The 16,206-nt window shown below is 45.1% G+C and overlaps 1 protein-coding gene across 1 annotated transcript in view; it reads right to left on the bottom strand.

The window, feature by feature from the left end:
• The window catches only part of Gna12 (G protein subunit alpha 12), an 85,483-nt gene that overhangs the window by 32,793 nt on the left and 36,484 nt on the right, over window positions 1-16,206 (bottom strand). Inside the window, exon 2 of the mRNA XM_050163201.1 lies at window positions 5,169-5,384. Coding sequence (XP_050019158.1) covers window positions 5,169-5,384 — 216 coding nt within the window. The remainder of the gene's footprint in view (window positions 1-5,168; window positions 5,385-16,206) is intronic.

Below are 16,206 nucleotides of genomic sequence, written 5' to 3'. Positions count from 1 at the left end.
CATGGAGATGTCCAGAGATGACACAGACAGATGCACAAACTCCTGAGCTAACTGTCCTGTCCTGACAGAGTGAAAAGGTCAACCTAACTTCTAGAGACAAATCAGCCATTTCATTTATTTGACTGCCATGATTTCCAGGGCACACTTTAAATAACAGCTGACGAATGCTGTACCTAGTCATCTTCCCTCTCAGGACCTGTTTTGGGGAAGCATAGCAGGGAACATGTCTGTTAACTTGATCGGAAGCACAGGGCATGTCAAAGCCTATTTAAAAACTGTGGTTGACACAAATCCCAGACACAAGTGTAAGTGTTGAAACTTCTGCGGCAGGTGCAGCTCTCCCAGCCTCTGGACAGAGAGTGGCAGCCATCTTTGCCTCCCTTTACTTCTAATACCTCAGAGGAACCTTCTGGCCTGTAGAAGAGTCCTCATTGCTTAGTGTGGTCTTCATGGTCACAGCAAAAGCCCTGCTCCACTCTACATAGTGTGCAGACTGGGGACTACTCTGCCATAGTGAGGTCACCCTTACCACCATCAGTATGAGTTTAGAGATGTAAGTTCATGGGGTAATAGAAAGTAGATCACTCAGGTGATACCACCCATGTCCTAAGTGGAAAACGTGGTGGTCAGGGATAATTCACATGCTGTGTTTTAAAATATCCTAAATCCATTTTATACAAAAGGAGGGCAGATCATAGGCTCAGGAGATGGCTCAGTAGGTAAGAGCACTTGCTGTGCAAGCATGAGAACCTGAGTCAAACCCCCAGCACACTCGCAAAAATTTAAAAAGCCAGGTGTGGCATACATCCCTGTAACCCAGTACTGGGAGTGGCAGAAACAGGAGGACAGGGCCTGAGGCTGCCAGCCCAGTTCCAGGTTCAGTGATACACCCTATTTCGAGGAAATAAGGTAGAGAGTAATAGAGCTGGACAAATGCCATCCTTCTTTGACTTCGATGGGCACATATATTCACACACATGTATATTTACCACACACACAGAGGACAGGTAAGATCATATCCATAACCATATACTTATAACAAAATCTTTTGTTGAATATCTTGTTACACTTCCCTCCTTTCACTGTTTTAATTTGAAAAGATTTAAAAATTCCCCTCCCCCATTTGTGTGTACACATGGCAAGCCTTGGCTTGCGTGTGGTCAGAGAACAACTTTCAGAAGTTGGTTCTTTCCTTCCAACATGTGGGACCCAGGAATGGAACTCTGGCTGAGCCCTCCTGCCAGCCCCCTTCATTGTGCTATAAGAACTGAGGTACAACCTAGAAAAGTTATCTTTTTCTGTCATTGAGGCACAGGCACATTCAGGCGGTGGACGCTAGTGTGCTTGTGAAGCTTAGGGACCGGGACAAAGCAACATTGACTCATGTTTGGAGAGGGAAGATCCCATGTCTCCCTCTCCTCAGAGGAGAAAGCTGTCCTAGGATGGTCACCAGACCCAGCCTTTTCTCTTCTTCTGTGTGGAAAGACATCTGAGATGGCAAAGGACAAGAAAGTTGCCACTTTGCTGACGTGATTCTCAGTGTAGCAGAGAGGGAAAGAGCCCTAAACACAAATGGCTGGAATGCGGTCCAGGGAAGGCTTCTGACACTTCCTTCTGGGGAGAGCTAGGCACAGGGAAGGAGGACTCCACTCTCCAAGTGCTGCACAAATCACTGTCCAACAAGGGTAGCTCAGCACCGCTGGTCAGCTGCTTTCCTAAAAGAAAACTACAGGAATGTACAAAGTATAGGGATGAAACACCATGTTCCTGCCATCCATTAAACAGGAAGTCAACCAGCCACACTGGTGTGTATTTAATTTTGTCTTTGAAATCACACACAGGTGACCTCAAGCTGCAGCTGAAATGGATGATGGCAAGATGATGAAGAGACGTGATTGCTGTCCCTTTACCAGGGGCAGCCTAAGCCTGAATGTAAGCCACATTATTTCTAGATTGGAAGCTGTAGGACCAGACATTTTTGGTCTACCTGCTGTGTCCCTAGCACCTGGCTCAATCCTCAGCACTGGACTTGGGTGTCCAGCACACCTGGATATGCTTTCAATGTTGAGTAAGTAAATGAATATAGGAAAATAAAAATAAGCAGAGGAATTTGAAACCCCAATTTCTCATCGACTATCAAAAAGACAAGGCCTTTAACTACCCTACCACCTTTCTGGGCTTATTCCTATTCCTTAAACGACACAGAGCTGACTTCCTAGGTCAGGGATCCATCCCAGTTTTAAGACACTATACCCAGTGGGGCAAGGCAGGCAAAATCTGACCAGAGAATTCCACATTAACCTCCAAGATGGAGATCTTATCAAGCTGTCATTGGAAATAAACACTGGATGTTTGCACCTTCTTCCCTGGGAAACTCTCTACAACTAGAGTAATTTTCATTTCAGCTTCAGGTCTGAAGCCCCTTTCCCTGGCCACAGGACTTGACGGAGAAAGGTCCAACACTCAATTACAAACTGAAGAGTAACTTCTACTCAATACCCAGTCCTTGCTTACATTCCTACTCCTGTGAAAAAGTTTCCCCTAAGACAACACCATCATCTACTTTTCATTCTTTCTCCTTAGATGTTTAAGTTAACTTCAGCAAGTGTGTGCAAATGGAAAGGGCTAGTAAAAGCATCATTTAGAACCTCAGTACCCTGGAGGCTGAGGCAGGAGAATTTGTGAGGTTTTGGGCTACCCAAGACTCTGCCTCAAAGGGGGAAAAATAGTATCACCATGCTCTCTAGATAGACTTTAAAAATTAGTGTGTAAAGGTGAGGCAGGGCTAGGAGATGGCTCACTGGAAGAAGTACTTGTCATACAAATGTGAGGACTGTAGTTCTGATTTCCAGAACACATGTAAATGTTGCACGGGTGTGGGGACCCAATGGCAATTCCCTGAAAGGCAGAGACAGGAGATCCTAGGAACAAGGTGGCTAGCTTTATTAGTCAAACCGGTGAGCCCTGGGTTCAAGTGAGAGGCCTTGACTCAATATATAAGATGGAGAACAATTGAGGAAGATGTCAAGTTCTGGCCTCCATATGCATGCATGCATGCACATGCACACATAAGCTGAAGAAAAAAAGGATACACACAGTCTCATAGTGTCTCCCAGCGTATGTATGAAGAAGGAATACAGAGAAATAGTAACTTTCAGAAGAGAAAGGCCATCAGACAGGGCTGTAACTAAGCAACTGAACATGCCTCCTGACATGGTGTCTGGGGATAATGCCACATCTGTGGCTTTCCTGCCAAAAAAATGTGTTGTTCTTTTAAAAAGATTCACTTTATTCACTTACATGAGTGTGAATTTATCTGTGAATACATGCACACATGTGTTTTGATATGTGTGCCTATACATGGACAGAGGCCAGAAGAGGGCAGCAGATCACTCAGAGGTAGGTACAGGTATTTGCAGGATGTGGAATCTGAACTCCAGTCTGACAATTACTCAGCAAAGATTCTTAACTGCTGAGCCACCTCTCCTGTTACCCACCTTATCCTCTTTTTAAAAACCGAGGCTGCTTTTCAACTCACAATCCTCCTGCCTGACTCTTCAAAGTGCTGGCTGGAATGACAGGACTGTGCTACCGTGCCCACCCTCCAAGACCTCATTCCAATGATGAGCAGGCACTGGACACACAGGGACATTCTATAAAGTAATTGGCTAGTGGTCTTCAGGTGTCTAGGTCATACCAGACAGGGAAGATGGAAGAGACCAAGGGGACAGAAAGCTACACACAATGGGCATCCAGGGCTGGTCTTGGCTGTGGAAGACGTCACCACAGGGACTGAACTGAAAGGAGTGTGTTAGTGGACTGTGAGCAACCTGTCAGATGGCAAAGAAATGGCAAAAGACAGAAGAAGATACTCTGTAGAAGAGAAAATACAGGCAATCCATAGATGAACTCAAGACAACTTCAAATATACCCTAAGGAGAGCAGCTAAACTCTGACCTGTGAATAGTAAACATTAGCCTGTGTGTGGACAACAGGATCCCTCTCTAGCACCAGAAGCAGCACAACCAGTACAACTGCTATTCTGCAAAGAGGCTGACGTCACTGTGTTTATCTGTAGATAAATATACCTCATGGCCCCGTGATTACATTCTGAGGTAGACAACCTAGAGCCACCCATGAGCGTGTACACACCTGGAGAAAGATAAAGACGGTCACAGCCATCTCTGTGAGATAAAACATAGAAACTACAAAGAAAGACACCAATGAAAAGCAACAGTCTTTTTGTTTGCACAATGGTACAGTAGTCAGCAGTGAAAAGAAAACATGGAGAATAATCTGAATGGGGGAAAAAAGCAAGTTACAAAAGAAATTATGTCCTATGAAACCACTGATATAAGCAAAGCTCAAGATCATATTGCTTAAAAATGATCTATTACAGCAACATCACCACAAAAGAAGGCTAGGGATGAAGGAGGTGGAACAGGATTCTGTGTACCTGGGGCAAAGACACAACAAATGTGTTGAGGTCCTGACATACCGTGACCACAGCAGTCAGCTGTGCATCTCCTGGTTACTGGACAGATCTAACACTTCTCTTTGAAAACTGACAGTTTTGTAGGATTGCTGGAAAAAAAAACCAAAGAAAACAAGCAAAATATCCCACATTTTTCGGCTGTAGCCTATGTCCTTAAGCAGCTGAAATGGCTACAGTGATTAGCCTTTTTGAGACTTATAGACCCTCCAGTGGAGAGAACAAACCTGCAGAGACTGACTTGCAGAGGTCAGACAACTGCAAAGGGCATCACAGAACACCTATGACCTGTGGCTGCTGCACCTCCTCGGAGGGAAAGCTGCTTCAAGGGTACTGCTTTCCTATGAGGGCAAGGTAGCTCGAATGCTAGTCTGGACTATGGTAAGAACCCTTTGCTCTTTGTGCCAAGAGTAGTGTGCTCTCCCTGGAACCATTGAGATGGCCAGGGCTCTGCTATGTGTTTTGTTTAATATTAGGGTTTGTAGTATGATAAAGCTTGCTCCTGCTAATACATTTTTTCCCTCTTGTTTGATGGTCTCTCTACAAAACCTAGGCATCCTTGAGCTCAAGATCCTTCTGCCCCAGCATCCTGAGTGAGTGTGGGAACAACAGAGCTGGGTTTGAAAGGAAATTCTAGGGGATAGGATTGTCACATAGAGGCTGAATGCTTCCTCACCAGCTGGAACTCGCTCCTGCGGCTGAAGGCTTCCCTGATCCCGGAGTCCCTCCAGAGTGCACTCAGGGCTGGCACGTAGAGCTGGAAGGTGGCAGGCTCCACAGGCAGTCCTGCCTTGTTCTCAAAGGCCATCAGAAACATCCCGTGCTTCTCGTTCTCAGAGTGCTGCCAGGGAATGCCAAGTTTGTCACGTGCGTCCACAAGCACCCTCGAGCCCTGGAAGGAGGTGAGAAGGGAAAGGAAGTTTAATTGTGTGCTCTGAGCCCACAGTGGAGAACTTTAGCACTGTCTGTCACAGACAGGAAACTCATAAGCCATCAAGTTTGCAGTCAGTGCATGTCTCCTCATTTGTCTGAGCATGAATGTCTTGATTCCCAGGACCACAGCTAGTCATCTGGGAGAAAAGCCTCAACTGGGGAACTGCCTAGATCAAAGTGGTCTGTGGGGGATTGTCTTGACTATTAATCATTGAGGAGGCCCAGCCCTCTGTGGCCAGCACCACCCTGGGCAAGTGGTCCTGGGCTGTATTAGAAAGCTAGCTGAATGAGCCAGAGAGGGAACCAGCAAGCCATGCTCCTTCATAGTTTCTGCTTCCAGTTCCTGCTCTGACTTGCTCAATGATGAACTGTGACCTTGTATAGGACGAAATAAACCCTTGCTTCCCTGGATTGCTTTTAGTGAGAGTGTTTTATGCAGTAGTGGAAAGGAAACTAGAACAACAGCCTTTATCTCCAGGTGGAGGTTCATGTGCAGGGTCTCCTTCCCTTCCTGTGAAAGCACTGAGAGAGGGATGCTGCATGGGGGAGCACACATTTAGCCACACTGTCCTAGGACTGTCAACTCCTACCAAGATACATCTGCCTGTTCCAACTCAGAACAGACAGGAAGTCATGCATACAGGGCAGTGAGTGACCCTGAGACAGGAAAAGATGGAGCTGACATGAGCTGAGGTAAAGGTACCCCTGGCAGGAGCCAAGGCCCCAGATTTACTGCTACACTGTGCTGCTGGCAGAAACTGCTTTCTGTTCTTTTGCTTGTTTCCTCACAGGAAAAGGGTGCTTCTCTGCCCTTTTCTCCCCTTACAGACAGGGTCAAGGGGATGGAGGAGCCTAAATAAAACAGTGCAAGGGGACGCCTGGCTCAGAAAAACTACATCTAAGTGGAGGCTCCTGGTCACCCTCTCAGATCACTCAGCTCTCTCTGAATAGTTAGTACTGTGTAGAGTAGTACAGACATCAAGAAGACAATGGTAGGAAAGACCTCCCAGTTCATGGCAGTCTGTTTGCCCTGCTGCCTGCCAGTCTACGTATCACCAGCTCCACTACTTCTTACATGGTATTTTATCCTTTTTTTATTGTTTTATGTGTGTGATGTATGTGCATAAGGGTGTACCTGCCTGTGCTTTCATGTGGAGGCCAGATGGGGATATCTAGTATCTTCTCTGTTGCTCTCTACCTTATTCCTTTATCATAATAAACCTGGAAGGCTGGCAGGCAGTAAGCCCCGAATCCCGCTGTCTCCATCCTAACAGGGCTGCAGTTATAGGCCCACATGACCATGCCTAATTTTTATGTACTGCAGTGGATTCAACTCAGATCTTCACACATGCACTACAAGAGCTGTTTCTCACCAAGTCAACTCTCTAAAGCTACTATCTATCTATCTATCTATCTATCTACCTACCTACCTACCTACCTACCTACCTACCTACCTACCTACCTATGTATGAGACAAGAATTCATACAGTACAGGCTGGCTTTGAATTGTGTAGCCAAGGCTGGCCTTGAACTCTTGGTCTTCCTACCTCCACAGCCCGAGTGCTGAGATGACAGGTGTGCACTACCTCATCCCACATACTTACCCTTAAAAAAAAATAACAGCCTTATTGTGATATAATGTATGTTGCCCATGCAAAGTGCATGGCTCCATGGTTTTAGTTGTCCCTTATCCTAAAATACATCACCCTAACCACAAGGCAGGCCCTCATCAGCTGTACCTTCTACACAGTTCAAGTGCAGCATTCCACTCTTGCCTCAATCCACTGAGGCAATGTAGTAATACCTCAGTCTTCTCTGGAGGTCTAAATGATAAGAACATCTGGCAGAGGTGCCGTCCCCTCGGAGTTGGGGTGATCTCACTCACATCATTCACTAACAATGGGAGGAAACATTAAAAAAAAATATACACACAGCTGACAATGGAGTTGTGCTTAGAATTAATTTATAAAGAACTCAAACCTGGGTGCTGAGATAGCTCAGCAAGCAAAGAAGCTGATTGCCAAACCTGGCAACCTGCTTTCAATCCTACAGACCCACACGATGGAAAGAATCAACTCCCTCAAGCTGTCTTTTAACTGCCGCACATGTGCATCACACACACACACACACACACACACACACAGAGGAGAGAGATGTAAGAACATCCAAATTTAATAGTTTCTAATATAGTTAGAAAATGAGTGAAGGACATCAAGAGATTTCAGCAAAGAGCAGGCATAGTCAGTGAATCAACAGGTGAAGGAGAGGCCCACATGCCTACATGGTCACAGATTGAAAAAGTAGAGTGAGGCCTTGACTGAAGACACACCCATTTACACAGGGACGATCCAGTACTGGGTGAGAGTGAGAGTACTGGAAGATTCAGAAGCATTTTGAAAAACTAAACACATTATACAGCTCAGGAACCTTCCTCTTAAGCATTCATCCCAGAGAAATAAAAACTTATTCACAAAAACTTCACAAGAATGTTAATATGGTATGGAGGGTGGAATGTTCACACCATGGACTACTACTCAGCAATAAAAAGGAATGGGCAGTGATGGGGTGTGGTTCATGGGTTGAGTGTTTTCTTAGCATGCAGAAGGCCCTGTGTTCCATCTTTGGTACTGCAAGTAAAAATGCAATGGGTTTAGCTCTGCAACCAATGGTCATAGCAACCTATAAGGATTTCATGTGCAATACTACAAATAAAGAGTGCCAGTCTGAAAAGATCAAATTACACAACAGTTTGCGTGTTATTTCTACCCTCCTTTCAATCTCCTACATGATCTTGAAATAATAATGTAAAGGCGGGCAGTGCTCGGCAGTTGTGGAGGTTGGTGATGGGAGGAAGGGATGATGACGACAAGGAATAGCACAGGACCTCTGTGATCCCGACTGTGATGGTCATGCACACTGTACCCATGTCCATTTCCTGGCTCTGCTACTGTACTATAATTATGTGTGTCACAACAGTGGAGAACGCTGGCTGACACTGCTCAGACTAGCTTGGTAGCCTCCTGCAAACCTATCATTATTTCAAATAAAAAGGCTTCAGAAAGTTCACCAGCAACCAGAGCAGTTTATGTTTCAATGATGATGAAGGGGACGGGAACTAGAGAAGACAGAGGAAAGAGCAGGAAAAGGCAAGGCTCCTGAGGTTCTGAAGCCCCTAACAGGAGCTGGGTCTTCAGCAGATACTGAGTGTGACCACCGGGACTCACTTGGGGCCAGTGTCTGAGCAAGTCCCCCACTCTCCTGCCTCACTGCTCTCAGCTGGCTGCTGCCTTTGAGGCATTTCCACCTTCTGCTTTCTCATACCACACTATCTCATTTCTGCCTTCCCCGAAAGACAAAAGCCTGAAGGTTATGAATGACAGAGAGGTCATTCCTACTCTGTACATTATGTACAACAAAACTTAACCTGAGTATGCAGAGTCCCATTTGTTAAAACCAGAAGGAGGTCCCCTGTCCTGCTAGGCAGTGGGAGCCTGAGCCTGGCAAAGACAGCCGGGATAGGATTTCAGTCTCCACATGGCCTGGATCAGAAAGCCTACCCACTCAACAGATGACATGGGCAGCCCTGTTGCACTACTCTGTGGTATCGGGCCTTGTTTTTCTTTTGGAGACAGGGTCTTGTGACAAAGCCCAGGACGGATTTGAACCCTCAGAGATCCTCTTGCCTCTTCCTCCCAAGTGTCTACTACAAAGTATTTTTCAGGTGTTATTTTCATATAATAATTTAGCTTTATTGAGGGTTTGACTTTACTCAATGAAATCTAAAACCCAAGCCAGGTTGTAATGGTAGACACTGTTAGCACTTGGGAGGCTGAGGCAAGAAGATCAAGTTCAAGGACAGTCTAGGCAACTTAGGGGTTAAATCCTGTCTCAAGAAACAAATGTACAAACACAAAAGAGATGGACAATTCTCAAGAACAATCATTTCTCTATAGCAGAAACAAAGACTTTGCCCACACAGACTCAAATCTCTATAGATCATTTATTAAGACTTTTCCCAGCACCAGGAATCAGGCCTTCTGCAGTGCTGATAGGGACACTGGCTGGGCTTACAATGTGCTTGCAGGGGCCTGTGAGATGGCCCAGCTGGTAAGAGTACTTGCCACCAAGCCTGATGATCTGAGTTCAAACCCTGGATCCACAAGGTGACTCCTGCAAGTTGTCTTGTGACCTCCACATGTGTGCTATGTTACAAATATTTGAGCAAGTGAGAGTGTACACACACAATTAAAAGAAAACTTAGGAAAAAAAAAAGAACTGAGATTTACTAGTGTCTTAAAAGTAAGATACTATGCCGGGTGGTTGTGCACATGCCTTTAATCCCAGCATTTGGGAGGCAGAGGCAGGTAGATCTCTATGAGTTTGAGGCCAGCCTGGTCTACAAAGTGAGTTTCAGGACAGCCAGGACTGTTATACAGAGAAACCCTGTCTCAAAAAACCAAAACCAAAACCAAAACAAACCTAAAAGTAAGACACTAGCCTGGGCGTGGTGGTACAAGTTTCTAATTCCAGAATTGGGAAGACAGAGGCAGGATGATCGAGGCTTACATGGGCTACATGGATGTGTGTGGGCGCTGCATAGTCTAACACTATGACAATGTCTCCTACCCTCTTTTAAAGTAAAAGATCAATTTCCTAAATAAGAAAGCAAAGAAAACCTAAAAACTGGAATACACCTAATACAGACAGACAGACAGACAGACAGACAGACAGACAGACAGAAAGCAGGCAGGCAGAAGTCTACAGACTGGATTCTCTAATAGCTGGGAGGAAAGCCCTGTTCCCAGGGACTGTTACTGCACATTTAATCTGTTGACAACCGCACATTTCGGTCAGTTGTGAAAACATAAATAAGGTCGTAAGCAGTTTGATGACTTCATCTCAGAACAACGGAGCACTTTAAACTGTTCAAAGGGCATCTTTAAGACAGCTTATAAATCTAGCCATTTAAATGTCCAGTTGAGAACAGAGCCCCTGTCTAATGGAGAGATGGATTTTGGGTGTTTTAGTTTGACTCTTTTTTTCAGATGAGGACCCAAAGTTGAAAACTCTGGTCTCATTTTGCTAGGTTAGTCCCTGGTCACCCAGTCTTTTTAGAGCAGTGACTCCTGACTGAAGTCTTCCCACAAAACACACTAAAGCCTTGCTAGACACTAGAGGCTAGCAAGGAGATTTGGCTATGGTGGTGTACAGAGGACATGTTGGGTTTGAATATGCTTTCACAGTGCATGTGCACTTGGAATACCGTTGGTTAAAAACCCACAAGGGTTGAGTGGCTAGCTGTTGGCCACCATCCAAATCAACGAGAGGCTGCCAGAAATGTAAACAGGATGCGTTTCTGTAAGTTGATGAATCCGGCAGGCAGAGACAGTGCCTCTCAGTTTCTCTCTGGAACCAGAACCAGGGTTGTTCACATTTTAAAGACCAGAGAGATGAGAAAGAAAAGTAAAGGCAGCCAGTGCACCCCAGTCACCCATTGACGATGAGAAGGTGGATGGCACCCCTGCCCCTGGCGGTTCTGTCTGCTGCTTCTCTCTGGGACACACAAGCACATTATTCTGCTAGGAAAGCCACCCACTGAGTTCTACCAGCAGCCTGAGGCAAAGAACAGTGCCAGGCAATGGGAAAAGATCCAAGAAGCTAGAATGTGGCTCCTGCTCCCAGGGTGTGTTCAAAGATTCTCAGAGCAGGACAGAGCAGGGCCATCAGATGGAGTCTAGAGATAATGCTACAAAGGAAGGTCAGAACAATGAAGGGATAGCCAGTAATGTCACTGATGGTGGGAGGCATGGTTTAAAGACAGACGATGGGCCAGCTAAGATCTCTGGAACTTCTTTGGTAAGAAATAGGAACAAACAAAGGTTCTGGAAAAGAGACATGAGGCCTAGCTGCACCTCCAGATTTATGTAGAGTAGGGTCTTGCAAGAAGAAGGAACAGAAGGCAGGGCAGTCACAGAGTGGTCAACTGCTCCAACTAGGAGCCAAACAAAGGAGAGGGGCAAACCCTAAAAGAATACAGAACAAGTCGGGAAGCAGTGGGGTGATGTGTGGGTGAGATTTTGGCAAACTTAAATTAGTGGGTCAGTGGGAAATTCCAAGCGAAAATTTCAGAAAATAGATGGACCCAGAGATCAAACTGGGCTTTGTTGGGTGAGGTAGCACATGCCTGTGATCCCCACACTGGGGAGGTTGGAGATAGAAAGACCAGGCTACATAACAAAGTGGGTGTCAGCCTGGAATACATGAGACCTTCAAAAACAACTACAAACCCCCTAAAACAGACATAACAACCTTCTGGGTTTAGGATATGGAGAGAAAGAGGACATCACCATAGATCTTCAACTGCCCAGAAAACAGTTTTCTGAAAGGCAAAGAAGGGGAAAAGAGGGCTTCCAACATTGGCCCAGGTTTTCTCAGTTCTCCTAATGCAGTGCATGCAAAATTGGATGAGAGCTCAAACTCCAGCATTTAGAGGCGTCCTAAAACCACCACCTGCGGCCACTCACAGCCAAGTCCCTCCTCGCCTGTTCTCCCAGGTGTCAGCCCAGAAACCCTGGAATCTTCTAAACATTTTGCCAAATGTTATAAAGAAAAACACCGAGGGGAAAGAAGGCTTTCCTGTTAATGCGCTTAGCCCTGACAAGCAAGAGTAAACAAACACCCCTACCACTCCAGCCCCATGTGCTCATTCCATGTTTTCTGATTCAAGCCAGTAAAATAATCTCCATGGTATTTTAAAGGAAGGAAATAGCATGTAATAGTGAATATTGTGGGTTTTTTTTTTTTTTTTCCCCGAGACAGGGTTTCTCTGTGGTTTTGGAGCCTGTCCTGGAACTAGCTCTTGTAGACCAGGCTGGTCTCGAACTCACAGAGATCCGCCTGCCTCTGCCTCCTGAGTGCTGGGATTAAAGGCGTGCGCCACCACCGCCCAGCCCTAATAGTGAATATTGGAATAAATTGTACATAGGGAAGGTGCTTCATACAATTTTTGCTCAAAATAAAATAGCCACATTATCATAAGGAGCACAAAACCTGAAGGAATACATCCAAGTATTCTCTCTCTCTCTCTCTCTCTCTCTCTCTCTCGCTCGCTGTGTGTGTGTGTGTCTGTCTATCTCTGCAGGCTGAGTTGTGTAATACATTCTTCTGTCAAGCACCACAGGGGCTGGCCCTTGCTTGTGCCCACTGTGTCAACCCATTAGGTTTAGGGGTAGGTTTGGGGAAGAAGGATAGCAGGCTGCTGAGAATGGATGTACAGGAATGATCAGGAGTTCAGGGTTATCCTTGGCACAATGAGTTTGAGGCTAGTCTAGGATGTAAGGGGCCTTGTCTCAAAAATAAACAATCAAACAACCCAGGATCATTTCCAGTAGATGAAGAATAGAAAAATCATTCAGGAATCCTCTTGATCATATATACTGGCACGTATCTGATTATATTTCCTAGTAAGAAATTCCAGCTAGATGAATTATGGAATTTCTGGGTCAAAATTTATGTATAAGGAACTAGAAAAATGACTCAATGATTAAGAGTGTTTGCTGAGACTGCAGAGAACCAGTTTTGTTTGGTTTTCCACAACCATATGGGGGCTCAATACCACCTGTAACTCTAGTCCCAGGGGATCCAACTCCTTCTTCTGGACTCTATAGACAACTGCACGCGTGCGCGCGTGCGCGCACACACACACACAGAATATATACATAGTACAGAAAGATGGCTCAGCCAGTAAAGGTACCTCCGGCCAAGCCTGACCACCTGAGTTTGCACACTGCCCCCTGCACATGCACTGCAGCAGGTATATATCCCTCTGCACACAAAATAAGTAAATGTTTAAACATATTTTTAAAAATAAAATATATGCATATATATTTGATGCTTCTGACAAGTAGTACTAAGATACATTGCAAAAAAGATGCAACATTTACAGATTGTTACTTTTTAATTGCCCTTTAATTTTCACAAATTGTTTTTATCAATCTTTTTTACTGAAACTGTCCTTCACCAATACCTTTGTAGCTATCTTTGAAGCACAGGTCAGAAAACCACAGCAGAAATGAAAATGTAGCAGGTTCACTGACTCTATTCAGACAGTAGTTAAGTAGAAAACAGAAAAGGAACAGATATTTGGGTTCCATCCATCAGATAGACGTTCACATTCAATCTTTATGCCGGCAGTGAATAGCCATTCCTAAGTAATAAAGTGCTAAGGTCTCTACTTAGTAATCAAAAATGTCTAGTGTTCTGAGGTCCAGCCAATACTTCCCAGAGAACCATCATGCCAGGGCATAAAGTGAAATTAAAAAATTCAGTCTGAGTACAGGAGAGCCTTGAATTTGATGGGCAAGCTAACATTAATGACTGTTTATGTGAAACACTGACACATTAAAATAAGGTATAAGGGAAAATGGCTTGCTCATGGTCCCTGTTCCTTGCCTCTAGAACTATCTAGCATGGAGTGGGGAAGGTGGGTGAAGTACTGCCAGGCAGATATGAAGCCCCAAGTTCCAGGCCCAGCTCTGCAAAAACCAATCTGATATGACCCAACTGACTAAAGAAAAACTGACAGAAGATAAAATGATTATCAGAGAAAATAAAGTCAATGGTAACATAAACATCAGCAAAAATGTACTTTGGAATGTCAGTAAACTTAGGATCAGCACTAAGTGGCCTCTTGTTGAACTGTCACACTGAGCATTTCAAGTTAAGTGGCAGGTTTCAGACATAAACAGACTTGGGAGTGTGTGGCTGCTTGGCTCCTAGGAAAAAAACTCAGGGGGACATAACACTGCTTTGGCCATGGAGGAGTCACTGTCATAATTAGATGGAAGAGGACTGTTGAAGCCCACATTCCACCCCAGCACCCCAGAGCCTGAAAACACTAGGATCTCGAGTTCAAGGCCAGTTTGGGCTCTAGAGTGGGGCCCTGTATCACACTACCCTCCCTCATCTACTTTGGTATTTTTATGGCTGTTTCCTTCATCTTAGAAGTTGAGCAGGAACTCAGGCACCTGCCTTCCATGGACTGGATGGTACCAGTCTAGATAGCTGAGAACAAAAATTTTAAGCTGCACTTAATTAGCACTATGAAGGGGCAGAGTTGGTCCCTGCAGTTCCAACATCTGTTTCAGGAATCTGCTGATGCATTTTCTTTCCACCCAGTCCCTCCTCCCATCTTTACAGTGATTTCCAATTTTCTGCACACCTCAGTCCATGGAAGGCTCAGGCTGGGCTCCATTTGAAAGTCTAGGTCCCTGCCATCAGTATGTGTTTGTAAGAATCACTCCAGGGCTCTCTGTAGATTGCCAAAAACAGCTGCCAAGAGACCGGCTGGCCCCCAAAGCCTGTGCCTCCCCTGCAGGCTGGCCATGGTCCAAGAGAGATCCTAGTACTCAAGTTAGGCCCCTTGTAGGTTGGTATAATGAGACTACATGTATTTAGAGAGTTTCAGTGGTAACAGGTGGGAGGAACATATCCCCCATGTCCTGTATCCCGCTGTCAGCAAATGCTGTCCCTTAACTACTATTACAGTCTCAGCTAGATGGCTGCAGGTCTTCTGACTGGTGTCCTTTTATCTACATTTATCCCATCAATCTACTCTCAAAACCAGCAGCCAGTCAGTTGATTAAACCAAGTCAGCTGAGATCAGTGATTTGTTCAAATCCTCACAAGGGCCACCATTGGATTCAGAGTAAAAGCAGAGGTCCTTACAAACACCTTAGAGACCTGCATGGGTCAGCCAGTGACTTCTCACCCTATTTCCTTCACTTATTCCTGTGGCCTGCTCTTCTCCAGCCTCAAAGGTCTCTTTGTTTCTGCCTAGGGGCCTTAGCACTTCTGGTACCCGAAGGCTAAGCCCCTGTCCATCTTTCACACACCTTTGTTTTTCTCCTTAGCGAACACACATTAGATTACTCATTTATCTTGGTTACTATCTCTCCCTTATTCCCTTACTGGAATGTCAGCCCTAGGAGGGCAGGATTGTTTGCCATGTTTCCTTCCATGTCTCTTGGCCTGACATACAGCAGATGCCCCTGTGAGAGGAAGAATGAAAGATTTCTTGGGGTTATCACTTACAAAACAATAGTGACCACCCTTCTGTCTCACAGGCCACAGAGAGGAACACCTGAAGCTGTCATTCTTGAGACAGTCATCATGTAGCTCAGGCTGGAGCTGGGATCCTAGGAGTGCACCACCACACTTCAGTTACTCTCCATTATTTTTATGAATAGATGTGCATTACACTATCATTCCCCAGCAGGAGACAAATAAGATATCATTAGCCAGGTTCTACAGGGAGGTCCATGACATGAGGCACGCTCATCAATGAGGTTAAAGATGCATAGTGGCTCATCCTGATAAAAAAAATAAAACTAAAAAGGTTGTATAATTATCTTTAAATTCTTTTGTTGGTGGTAGTGGTGATTTTTTTTTCACCCCTGCTTGAAACAGCGTTTCTCTGTGTAGTCCTGACTGTCCTGGAACTTGCTTTGTAGACCAGGCTAGCCTCCAACTTACAGAGATCAGCTTGTCTCTGCCTCCCAGAGTTCTGGATTAAAGGCATGCATCATCACCACCTAGCTTAAATTCTTTTTGGCAAATACGTCCTTTGCATGTGTCAATGACAAAAGAAAAGAGCCAAATGAAAGAAGAGTTCAACCAAAAAGCTTGGTTTACTGACGTGAATATAGAGCTGCAAAGGATGGGTGGCACTGGCAGAAGAACTTTCCCATCTGTTTCACTTGTTTTCGAAGTATACAGTTGTT

Source organism: Alexandromys fortis, unplaced genomic scaffold (assembly GCF_014885135.2).
Source record: "Alexandromys fortis isolate MF-2015 unplaced genomic scaffold, M_Fortis_MF-2015_v1.1 scaffold_144, whole genome shotgun sequence".
Lineage (NCBI taxonomy): Eukaryota > Metazoa > Chordata > Mammalia > Rodentia > Cricetidae > Alexandromys > Alexandromys fortis.
The sequence above is the reverse complement of the archived record's forward strand: the minus strand, read 5'-3'. Positions and strand labels throughout refer to the sequence as shown.